The sequence below is a fragment of the Malaclemys terrapin genome, chromosome 7, assembly GCF_027887155.1.
Source record: "Malaclemys terrapin pileata isolate rMalTer1 chromosome 7, rMalTer1.hap1, whole genome shotgun sequence".
NCBI classification, from domain to species: domain Eukaryota; kingdom Metazoa; phylum Chordata; order Testudines; family Emydidae; genus Malaclemys; species Malaclemys terrapin.
In genome coordinates, this window is record NC_071511.1 from 56,362,925 (window position 1) to 56,374,939 (window position 12,015).

At 54.1% G+C, this 12,015-nt stretch overlaps 1 protein-coding gene across 1 annotated transcript in view; it reads left to right on the plus strand.

Annotated features, from left to right (window-relative positions):
• The window catches only part of WNT8B (Wnt family member 8B), a 30,410-nt gene extending 21,434 nt beyond the window's left edge, over positions 1 to 8,976 (plus strand). The window contains exons 5-6 of the mRNA XM_054035123.1: positions 4,934 to 5,076; positions 6,876 to 8,976. Of these exons, the coding sequence (XP_053891098.1) occupies positions 4,934 to 5,076; positions 6,876 to 7,433 (701 nt within the window). The 3' untranslated portion in view covers positions 7,434 to 8,976. The remainder of the gene's footprint in view (positions 1 to 4,933; positions 5,077 to 6,875) is intronic.
• Positions 8,977 to 12,015: the final 3,039 nt, after the last annotated feature.

Consider the following 12,015-nt stretch of genomic DNA (forward strand, 5'->3'; position numbering starts at 1 on the left):
GACTACAGCCCACTTCTTCGGTTGCATCCGAAGAAGTGGGCTGTAGTCCACGAAAGCTTATGCTCTAATAAATTTGTTAGTCTCTAAGGTGCCACAAGTACTCCTGTTCTTCTTTTTGCGGATACAGACTAACACGGCTGCTACTCTGAAACCTGAAAACTTAAAAAATCCTTTCAATTTTCAACTAAAAACCAAAATGTCTAGTCTAAATGCCAGCACAATATCCCATGGGATTTGTAGTTTGGAAGCATCATGTTCCCTTTCTTCTCTATGGACCAGGGTCCTCAGATAAACTTCATCTCCCATGGTGCATTAAGCCATATGACCTCCATGATACATGGCTTCCCCTCATCAAGAGGGGAGATTGCTGCATCATGGGAGATCTAGTCCCACCAGGGAGCCCAGACCATAGAGGAGAATGGGCATGTGAGGCCCCTGAACTACAGTTCCCATGAGGCACTGCAGTGGCATTTCAGAATAAAATATTTCAGTTTTTGATTTTTTTGCTCAAAACTCAAAATTTTCGAGGGAAAAAATTCTGACCAGCTCTAGTTATCCTCCCCATACTAGGTTATGTGTATTTCTCTCCTTTTATTCTGGAGTTTCTCACTCCTGCGATCACACCATCTCTCTCTGTACATTGCAACTCAACCCTGTTACAAGCACCTTGGATCAACATGGATTCCTCAACATCCATGTTATTTGCTGCATTAATTGTGACCATTATTGTGCACTGTGTGGCATTATTTAGAAAGTGCAGTGGGAAAACCCTGCGGTAGAGTCACTCACAGAGGGCTCATGGGAGAGCATCACAGAAGAAGCCAGGCAGTTCCATAGGGTGCCCGTGCTCCAGGGATTAACCCTTAGGAAGACACCAGGTTTAACCGCAGAGATGTTTGGGGGATCATAGCATGGGAGCGCAGAGGGAGTGAATCACATCAGCGAGACACATGCACCATTCTGCACTGAACTGAGAGGAGCCCATCTGTTTGCTGAGTGCCCCGGTTGATCCCCAGCCTGGCAGCTGATGGGAATCCTTTCCATTTGTTAAGAACCTTCCAGCCAAAACAGTCTCAAAATGCCACACAAACCATAGGGCTGCTGATCACCCAACGCTGAATGGCCACAAATCTGAGCCCATAGTCAGAAACTATAGAACTTTCCCAAGAGGCACCTTCCCTTCCACACCCGACTCCAGCCTCCCAGCGTGTGTATCCAGGAGGCTGTGGAAGTGCGACTCTGCACTGTATAAAATGTGTGGTCCTGTGGTTATTAGCGGTCGCAGAGACTCCATCTCACAGGGGCTTGTTTACAAGCACAACAGGGTTTTTTCAAGCTGAGCTCTCTCCAGCTCCCACACACCCCCTATCAAAAAGGCTCTGCAGGCCAATTACGGGCTCAGTGGCACCTGTGCAAGCTGATTGTCTTCAGAGGGTTTGTCCACAGGGCCGGCTCTAGGCACCAGCAAAACAAGCTGGTGCTTGGGGCAGCACATTTTTAGGAGCAGCATGGCCGGCGCCAGAATGCCGCCCCTAAAAATGTGCCCCGGCCGCCCTAGCTCACCTCTGCTGCTGCTGCCATGGCGCGCGAAACAGCTGATTCGCGCGCCGCTACTCGCCCTCCCTCCCAGGTTCTGAAACCTGGGAGGGAGGGGGAGCAGCCTCACGTGAATCAGCTGTTTCGCGCACCGCGGTGGCTCGGGGTCTCCCCCTCCCTCCCAGGCTCTCAAACCTGGGAGGGAGGGGGACACTCCGAGTGGCCGCAGCGCGGCGCCGCTTCTCCCCCTCTCTCCCTCCTAGGCTTGAGAGCCTGGGGGGAGGAGGCAGGGCTGGAGATTTGGGGAAGGGGCGGAGTTGAGGCGGGGCCGGGGATGGGGTAATTAAATAAGGGGGGGGTCGGACAAAATTGTTTTTGTTTTGGGCGGCAAAAATCCTAGAGCCGGCCCTGTTTGTCCAGCTGTAACTGGGTGGAGCTTAGTAATCAAGCCCCAGCTGGGATCGACTTCAGCTCCCTCCCTCTTAGATGTGCTGGCTGTGCAGGGCTGATGGGTAGAGTCAGGAGGCATTTCTGTATCCTTTTCAGAGCAGGATTTCTCTGTACATGGGGTTTCTACTGTTTATTCAAGTACATTCTGTTCTTAAAAAGCCAAACTGTTAAAAGGCAGCAGATAGTCACACCACTCTCAATAGTTTCTCTTTACTGATTGCTTAGCGGGGTGTCTCCAGACTCTATGTACCACACATAGATCCCACTTACCAGTAACACTGTGATCAATCCCAGGTAGGGTTCAGACACAGATAACCGTGGGACAACCTGATCTGTGAATAACTCCTGCTTATTATTGTAATGAGCTGGCTAGCATTACTGTGCACCATTACCCCTGCTGGATGGACTCAGAGCTGCTCACTTACATGTCATAGCCCCAGGACCACTCCTGGAGATTCTCCATTAGTTCAGGTGAGAGTAGGAGGCTGTGCTTTTGGAGCTGGCCCTCAGAGTTACTGCAGAGTGAAGAGATGAGGAGGGACGCTCTAGAGGAGTTGAGTCACTGCTGGAGCACCGCCTGGCAGTGGTTGTGACATCCCTGGCCACGTTCCTCTAGCGCCTCCTGCTGATGGTTGCTCTAGCCCCATCCTCTGCTCTGGGTTCCAGCCCAGGGACCCTGCAGTAAGCAGCTATCTCTGCTCCTTCAGACGGGCTGCATTTGCCTGGGGCACCAAGCCGCATGTGCAAGTTCCCTGCCACCTGTGCTTAACACTGCCTCTCCTCTGGTGCCTGGGCCTCTGGCTTCTCCCTCGGCTCCTTCTTTCTCTGCTGGAACACCGACCCCAAGGACTGCCTCTGTGCACCTGGCCCCCTTTCCAGGGCCCACCACGGGATTAATTCCATCCCTGTGGCCTTCTTCAATCTGCCATCCCAGGGAGAGTGAGCTCCCATCTCCCAAGGGCCTCCCCTGGACTGGACCTTTTCCTAGTTTCCACTGGCTTCTTTTATGAAGACACCCCAGCTGGGTCTAATATCAAATCCAGCCTGATGCTCCCTCCAGGTACAGCAAGGTGGACTGATTGCTCTCCTGCTCCTGAGAGCCCCTGTGTGGGGTAGACACCCCATTGCAGACTCGGAGAGGGGAAAGGGGAAGAAGCAGAGAGGGGGCTGAAGGAAGTGAAATGAGGGGCTGGAGTGGCAGCGGTCCCAAAGGGGAGCGTTTTCCCCATCATGTGAGGCTGAATGAGACAGTAAGGCGCTGAATGAGGAATAATAAGCACAAGTTTAGTTACTGCATAAAAACCCTGATCTGCCCTTGCTCTTTGTGCCCCAGGCATTGGTGGGAGAGACACTGTGTACTGGGGGGAGCCTGGATGCCTACGTTTATATCACAGCCGCAATTCATAGTAGGATGCGGCGCTCTGCACTGAGGGAGCCTGACGCCTCTGCTCTGACCACCTAGCTGGGTGTTCAGGCTGCACTCTCCCCTGCGGGACTTGAGGCTAGGGTTTGGAAAGTGTTAGCTCCCACACTAACAGCCTAGTGTAGACCCAGCAGCATAAGCGCTGACTTTTGGTTTTGCCAGTGGGTGCTTTTCAAAAGATGTGTGTGTGCTGGGGGCGGGGGACATCTGCCAGTTTGGGGGAGGCTATTTTCAGCATATTTATACACTTCTTTCATATTCTAGATACTAAATGTGTCGCTCATTGGTATCTTTACTATTTAATAATGATTCAATTGTTATGAACTACATAATTACATTATCATGAATTACAGAATATTAAAATCTACAAGCTGTCCTCATTAATGTCCCAGTTTAAACATGTCATGTCTCACTGTAGCTTTCTGGATGAAACTGACTAGGGTAACCAGACAGCAAGTGTGAAAAATGGGGACAAGGGGTGGGGGGTAATAGGAGCCTATATAAGAAAAAGACCTCAAAATTGGGACTGTCCCTATAAAATTGGGACATCTGGTCACCCTAAAACTGTCAGCAATCTTATTTACGTCTAGGTTCCCTGGTATTGTCTTGATGCACGTTAAGGACAGCTACATTATTCAGTTGTGTCTGTCCCACTGATGACTGGAGATAACTTTTAAGTCTTTTGAAGCTGGAGAATGAGTTCAGGATGATAGAGGCACCGTGAGAAGGATTATTATAAATTTGCAGTGCTCTGGAAACATAGTGCTTCCAGAGTACTGAAAATGAGCCCAAGTTCTCTTTCTTGAGTGGTAATAGCTAATTTAGGTACCATCATTTTGTATGTATAGTTGGGATTATATTTTGCCACATGCACTACTTTGCATTTATTATTGAATTTCATCTGCCATTGTGTTGCCCAGTCACCCCGTTTTGAGAGCTCCCTTTGTAACGCTTCACAGTCTGCTTTGACTTAACTATCATGAGCAATTTTGTATCATCTGCAAACTTTGCCCCCTCACTCTGTACCCCTTTTTGCAGATCATTTATGAATATGTTGAATATGAATAAGTCCCAGTGCAAGCCCCTCGGGGACCCCACTATTTACTCCTCTGGCAGTGTGCCTTAACTGGGCCAGTTGTAAGGATTTAACACATGTTAAAGGCATGTGGTGGAATCTACATTAGGCTGTTTACATGTGTTAGCTAACAGCTTCCAATTCCGGGGCTAGCCAAGGCCAGCACAACCCCCGGTGCTCGAATGTTTTCCCTAGGGAGATCTCTCTCCAGCTCACTTAGTGTCCAAACCTGGATGAAAATTGTGTGAAGCTGTGAGAGGAGAGAATCTGGAAGTGTGACCAGGCCGTGGGCTGGCTATGCCCCGGAGGTGGCACGCCAGCTGCTCCCCATCCCCTGGCAGAGCCATCTCACCCAGGGACCCGTGCCATGCTTTACCTCCCGGGGCTGGGCAGGCAGGGACTGCCATGTGGGAAGCCCCTGGAAGTGCCCATCTCATGTCTCTCCACAGGGGGACAAGGCTGGCTGTGGGGCGGCTGCAGCGACAATGTGGGCTTTGGGGAGGCCATTTCCAAGCAGTTTGTGGATGCCCTGGAGACGGGACAGGATGCCAGAGCAGCCATGAACCTGCACAACAACGAAGCTGGCCGGAAGGTGAGCCCTCTTCTCACCAACAGGCCCTTGGGAAGCAAGGGTTTTTCCTGGGCTCTCTGGTACCTGGCCTCTCGCTGTAATAATGATCAGCTGCCCTGGAGAAAGGCAGATGAAGGGATTGCAGGAGCCAGGAGGGCATGGGGGGGAGGCAGCTTTGGGGGGCCTGGGTGTGCAGCTGGAAATAGCCCCTGCTCCGTGGTCGGACGCTAGTGCTCAAGGTAGCTGCACCTCTGTTGAGCTCTAGTGTTTTTCCAGGCCACGTGGGGCATTGCACCAGTGGAGTTCAGTCTTACTGGTGATCATCGGGTTGGCATGTGCAATGATTCTGCAGGTCTGAAGAGCCAGTCTCCCCAGGAGCAAAGGCTCTACGTCCGCCCTGGCTGATGAGTGGCTTGTGTGCCTCGGAGTTATACACTAAGCCACGTTACTGCACTCTTTTGTCCCTGAAGATGCCAGTACAACCCAAGTCTTCCCTAGGCAACTCCCAGCCCCCTTGGGCAGCGTCTCTCTCCCTGCTCTGGCCTTGTCTCTCCTGGGAAAACACACTGCGTGAAATCCCGGACCCACTGACATCAATGGCAAACTTCCCATTGGCTTCAGACAGGTCAGATTGTACCTGCTGTGTTAGGAATTGAGGCACTACCACGTCTCGACTAACGTGAGGTGAGCCAGGATTTGACTCTTAATATGGTGGAGGACAGCTGTGCTTCAAAAACGTGTTGACGGCTGGTGGGGAACCCCAAGGACAGCCCCCCCCCCCCACACACACACCCGGCTAACATGTTTTTAACCCCAACTCGCCTGTGTCTACATTGGGTGCTGCGAGGTGGCTAGCATCAGGCTGGTTAAAATGCACCTAGCAACACGTTTTCTAACAGGATGAGTTTCCCCACTGGGGCCTCTGGGCGCTCCCCGGAGGGTGAGAGAGTTCAGTAACTGACTCACAACCATCTATTGGGACAAGGTGCTGACAGCTCTGGGGGAAAGGGAAGAAGGGTGCCGATTAGGGACCTGATCCTGGCACTTCGTCTGCATGGCACCATGGTGTAGTCAGTGGATGAAGTTACAGGATTAGGGCCCAGTGTAGCTGCGGACACTGAAAATAGCCCCCTACTCTGGAGAAGCTCTACTAAGGAAAGCTGGAGGAGGAACTTCCTTTCTGGAAGCAGCAGCAACATGTAGGAGCAGCAGCAACATTTAGGGAATCCTGTGGTTCAGAAGGGATTGTCAAGTAATTGAGGTCCAGCCTTTAAACAGAGGAAAGAGAAGGGAGTTTACAAACACTGATCCATTCAGCTTGGCTCTTTTCTTTGAAATGTAAATCTGCCCTGTCATGTTTGCAACCCAAACACAGCAGTCTGGTGCAGCGCTAGCAGGCAAACCCCACTTGCTAGCTGTAGAGGGAACCTGACCCAGGCTAGCTTCACTGGCCGCACTGCAAGTAGTGCTGAATTGTCACCATACAACATGCAGCAGCGACAGCAACAGTTGCATTCTGCATTTGGTTTTGCAAATCCTTTTGGTCTTAATCATCTGCTGGCTGGGTGGGGAGGGTTTGCGCGTGTGTGTACATGCGCACTGCAAATCACTCCATTCAGACACTGGGTGGAGACATGGGTAAATGTGTGTGTGGGGTTCATGCCATGATTTTATCTTGACAAAGCCCCTTTCACTAGAAAAGGGCCCATGGCGAGCTCTCCTGGCAGCTGCCTCTGAGCGCAGTGGCTCCGTGGACGGTAATGCACCAGCACACCAGAGTGTCCTGGCTGACGGGCTGTTACATCCTTTCTGTCTCCTAGGCGGTGAAGGGGACCATGAAGCGGACCTGCAAGTGCCATGGCGTGTCGGGCAGTTGCACCACCCAGACCTGCTGGCTGCAGCTGCCCGAGTTCCGGGAGGTGGGCACATACCTGAAGGAGAAATACCACAAGGCCCTGAAAGTGGATCTGTTGCAAGGGGCGGGCAACAGTGCGGCCAGCCGGGGGGCCATCGCTGAGACCTTCAGCTCCATCTCCAAGAAGGAGCTGGTCCACTTGGAAGACTCCCCCGACTACTGCCTGGAGAACAAGACCTTGGGGCTGCTGGGGACTGAGGGCCGGGAGTGCCTCAAACGGGGCAAGACCCTGAGCCGGTGGGAGAAGCGGAGCTGCCGGCGGCTGTGCGGGGACTGTGGGCTGGCGGTCGAGGAGAGGCGGGCCGAGATGGTATCCAGCTGCAACTGCAAGTTCCACTGGTGCTGCGCCGTGCGGTGCGAGCAGTGCCGCAAGAGGGTCACCAAGTATTTCTGTGTCCGCAAGGAGAAGCGGGAACGAAGTGGGGGCGGCAGGGCCACTCGCAAGCTCAAGAGGAAACCCTAACGCCATCCTGGTGCCCTGTCTCCTGCCCCCCGGCAGCATTCTCTCCTGTCTCTGTTCTGTTCCCCAGCACAGCCCCAAGGAAGGCGTCGGCTCTTGGGCACTGTGCAGCTGGTGCTTGAAACGATGCCTCTGGTGACTATGGCAGGCCACAGGCTGCTGCCGGCAGGGTCTTGCCTGCACTGGGAAGTGGCCCTCACCTCCAGCAATCTGTGGCCCACACCCCCAGCATAGACAAAGTCAACTGGGATTTGCACACCTAAATCCAGAGCCACACCCCTCCGGCCTGCTGTGTGGCGGGGGTGACTCTGGATTTACACTAGCAACACCAAAAACTAGCTATTAACACCAGATGGAAACACTGCTGTTCCAATCTGTGTCCCGGGGCAAACACAGGGTTGGCATCAGGGAACTTTAGCGCCCAAAGCTTGCCAGGTATGTGCACCAGACTACTAGACTAGAGAGAGTGGCAATCAAAGCTGGGCCTGGGAAATAGTCCTGCAAACCTTGAGTCAATCAAGCCACCAGTGCTGGGTTTGGACAGCAGCACTGCAGGCTCGGCAACTGCAGATCAGAGCTCGGCAACTGTGGGCCTTGTTTAATATTCCCTGTGCATGACTCTCAACCGTCAGAGGCATTTTAAAAAAAAATCACTGCCTCTCCCATGAGGGGTGAAGGGAGAGAGAAGGGGTGCAGCCAGCCCCGGGTGAGAAAGCCCTCTGATGAGAGCCCCTGCTCCACCCCTCCCCCTTTGCTCAGCTCTGCCATTCCTTACAGTGCACCGCAGTGTAAGTAAGCGCCTTAGCGGGGTGAGATTCCAGGGTGCCATTTGACCTGCCTAATCAGCTGCTGTCTGGCTGCGTCCAGCCAGGGATCCCATGACTCGTGCTCTCATGCTCACACTGCATCAGGGCTCCCCGCCATGCTGAGGTGTTCCTTCCCCCTAAGGCTCTCACATGCTGTCCCACGGAGGCTCCTCAACTGCCGCTCTCCAGCCCCGCCATGCCTTCCTAAGGCTCGTCAAAGGAGGGTTTGAGCAGACGAGCACACCCCTCCCCCCGCATTTGCCAAGCGCTCTTATGCCTCACACTAACTACTAACCCCTTCCCCCTAGGCTGAGAACACCGGTGGTAACTATTTAATGGTGGTGTAAATAGGACAGTTGAGCACTTTGATGTTTAATTTATTGCACAGTGACTGTGATGTATACATAACAATTTGCCTTGACACTGATTGTATATATGCTGCGGGCGAAGTGCGCATTGTAAAGAGTTGGCTGATATGTCTCTGGTCCTAGCCAGGGGGTGAGATACGCTGTGTCAGCTGTGGGACGTGGGAGTTCACTGCACCGGCACCGCGATTGAACGCTTTCCCGCGGGGCTGTGCCTTTGTCGCCTGTTCTGCTGCAGTGGCCGCTGTTTGAAATCTCTTGTAGACTGATCAGAAGCCAGCCTAGATAAATGACTGGCCAGTAGCCCTCTCCTGTAGCCATGTTTGTAAACCAATAGTCAATGCAATAAATCAGTAGCCAAGTGCTTGCAAAATTCTGCTGTGTCTAAGTCATTGGGTTCTTTTCTTTCACTAGCAGTTGTATAGTTAATTGGGTGATTAGAGCTCTGGAGAGCAAAGTCCCCTGTCGGGCCCTGCTCAGTGGATAACATGAGCAGCAGGTGGACAAGCTTTCTCCGTACTGCTCCACCCCGTCCCTCAGCCCTGCCCCGGAGAGGGTGAGAAGTCAGGCCGTGACCTCTGTTATCAGCAAGCCAGACATGTTGTTGGTATTTGTGAGGTGGATACACTGGGATCCAGACTGAGGCCTGACAACTCATTTCCCATGTGGGGGCCATTGGGAAGCTGTCTGAGAGTAAAGACACTTCCTCACTACCCTGCCAGTGTCTCTCAGTCCTCTTCTAGTTCAGGCTCCAGTTCCAGGCTCCCCTGCGCTGTGTGTGTGTGTGTGCATGGGTGGGGATTAGTGCCCAGTGCTGATGGGCATGGCTTGTGGTAGGGACACTTACAAACCAACTGAATCCCTCCAGCTTATTTCAGGTAGCCCCTGCCCCCCAGCAAATCCCTGAGCTGGGAAACCTAGGGGAGTGCGGATGAGGATTCTTTGGGGCTAACTTGCTAGTGCACGTCTGTCACGGTCAGCTCCTAGAGCTGCCCAGGTGCAGAATGAGGTTCGGGGGCTGGGCTGGGCAGGGCAATGGACGGTGGGGGTTACCCCTGCCTGGAACTGGCTGACTCCAGGCAGAGGCCCAGGAATATGTTTCCCGGTGGCGCTTGGGAGACCCTTCTATCATCCACCCTCTGAGGGCAGCAGCCCTGGCTGGGCTGTGGAAGATGCCAGGGAAGATCATGGTGCAGCTGCCTGGATGATGTCACCGTTCCCTGTTGTGTAGCCCTATGATAGTCCCTAATTAACCTCTTCCCCGGCGTCAGCCTCTCAAGCTAGCGCAGCAGACAGATGGCCTGGGACAGCTACCGTGGGAGGTGGCGAGAGCAGGGGAGCGCCCGTGCCACCTGTGGCTTAGACACTGAAAACTGGGCACATGGCTGAGCGGGAGGCATGAAATGGGTCCTTTGCCTCCATTTTGCACCTGCCAAGCAGCAATGGACAGACCCTGCCAGGGGTGAGCAACCTAGGCTGCCTCCAGCTGCTTACAGGTCATGCCGTGAGTGTCCAAGCGACCTTGGAAGAGATCACTTGGATCCAGATCAAGCTCTGCCTCCGTGGCAGCAGTGTTCCCTGGGGCGGCGGGAGGCAAACACCGAGTCTTCCCAGTGTGAGTTGCAGCTGGGCTCATGCGCTGAGCTCTGGAGATGCTGAGGGAGCTCTGAGCTGCAGCCTAGGAATTGGCTCAATGTCCTCAGTGCCTGGGGAAGGCCAATAGAGAGGAACTGGGTCTGGTATTGGAGGAGATTGCCAATGCTGTGCGACGGGATGTCAGGGGACAGCCTCTCTTCAAGCAATGGTCAGGCCTCAGCATAGGAAATCACTTGTGAGACGGACGATCTCACCCTACGGTCCTGTCTCAACTCACTGTTTTGAGGGAAGGTCATTGAGAAGATTGTGCCAATGCATCTTGGCCAATATCCGGCGTTCCTGGCTCCCAGGCAACCCGGCCTGAGACCTGGAGACTGGCGCGGTTTTGCTCACAGTGATCTCTCAGGATGGAGCTACAGAGCAATCCGCGGTGTGACTGCAGCGTGTGTGCACATACCCGAGTTAGCTTTGTACAGCTTGCTTGAATAACACTAGCGGTGCAGCTGCCCCAGCACAAGCAGCACGACAGGCTAGCCGCCAACATATAGGCCTGCCCCAGACGCTAGGTACAGACCCAGGTGTCTAGCACATGCCACTGCCTGTGCTGCTGCAGCTTCACCACTATTGTTAGTGAGCTTGCATGGGTGTGTCTGCATGTGCAAGTGTCCCTCGGATTCAGTCCCATTGGGCAGCTGCCTCGCACACCACTGACAGCGAAGGAGAGTCAATGTGTCCAAGGGGCAGGCAGGGCTGCTCAAGTGGCTCGAACCCTACCCTCCCCCGCACCCCAAAACAGCTCCAGTGGGCAGGCCTCAGCGTCGACAGCCTGGGCCTGCTGCTCTTCAAGCCAGACTGCCAGGTCTAGCTCCCGTCCCAGAGAAGGAGGCGAGGGGGGTAGAGCGAGGTAGAGTGTGATGGGCTGGCTGGGTGAGAGGAGGGTTCATTCTGCTCCCGGACCTGTCCCCGGAGCCCAGCACAGATGCATTTCAGAACTAGCAACACCGCCTTCGCTCGTTAGGCGCCTCCTCTTGGTGGGAGAGGCCCTGGGGTGTCCTTGACTAGCCGTGGGCAGCGCTCTGCCATCACAAATGCAACCACCTCGCGACAGCAGTCCCACGAGGCATTGTCCTGGGGAGGGAACTGGAGAATATAATTTCTCAGGCACCTGGAGGGATCACTCGTCCAGGTCAATAGAACCCTGTAGCGATAAACACACTGTAGCAAGACCTTGGGCTTAGGCCCAATATGCGAAGAAGCAAGAGTGCCTCTGAGCCAGGCAGCGAAGTCCTGTCCTGTCTCTCTCCTACACACACCAGGCAGGCAGCACCCGAGGAAGCCGCTTTCACTCCATCAGACAGCCCCATTCACAGAGAGGGGCAAACGCCCCCATGTACTCCCCTCCAGTACCATGCAGGGTCCCTCCCACTGAAAGCCTGACCTAATCTTCAGCTTTATAGCATGCCCCTCACTATGGTATCCAAATGGCTTCCACCATACCCCCCGCCCCCCACTCCTGGGCATACAGATGGTCAGTGCCTAGGCCTCTGCTAGCCAAGAGACACGAGACAAGGGTGGTCCCTGGTTTAGGCCCTGGCTGGACTGGAACCCTGGCCAGCAGACCCAGGAGAGCAGGTCCAGTTCCTGCCCCAGACTCCCTGTGTGACAAAGCAACCGCCCCGGGCCTCCATTTATGGCCGGCATCATACAGGAGGCCAGACAAGAGGATCACAGTGGGTCCTTCTGGCTTGGGACACTCCAGCCCTCCTCACCGTGGCTCCCCTCCCCACCGGGGTGTTAGCTCACAGAGTAAATGCCTTG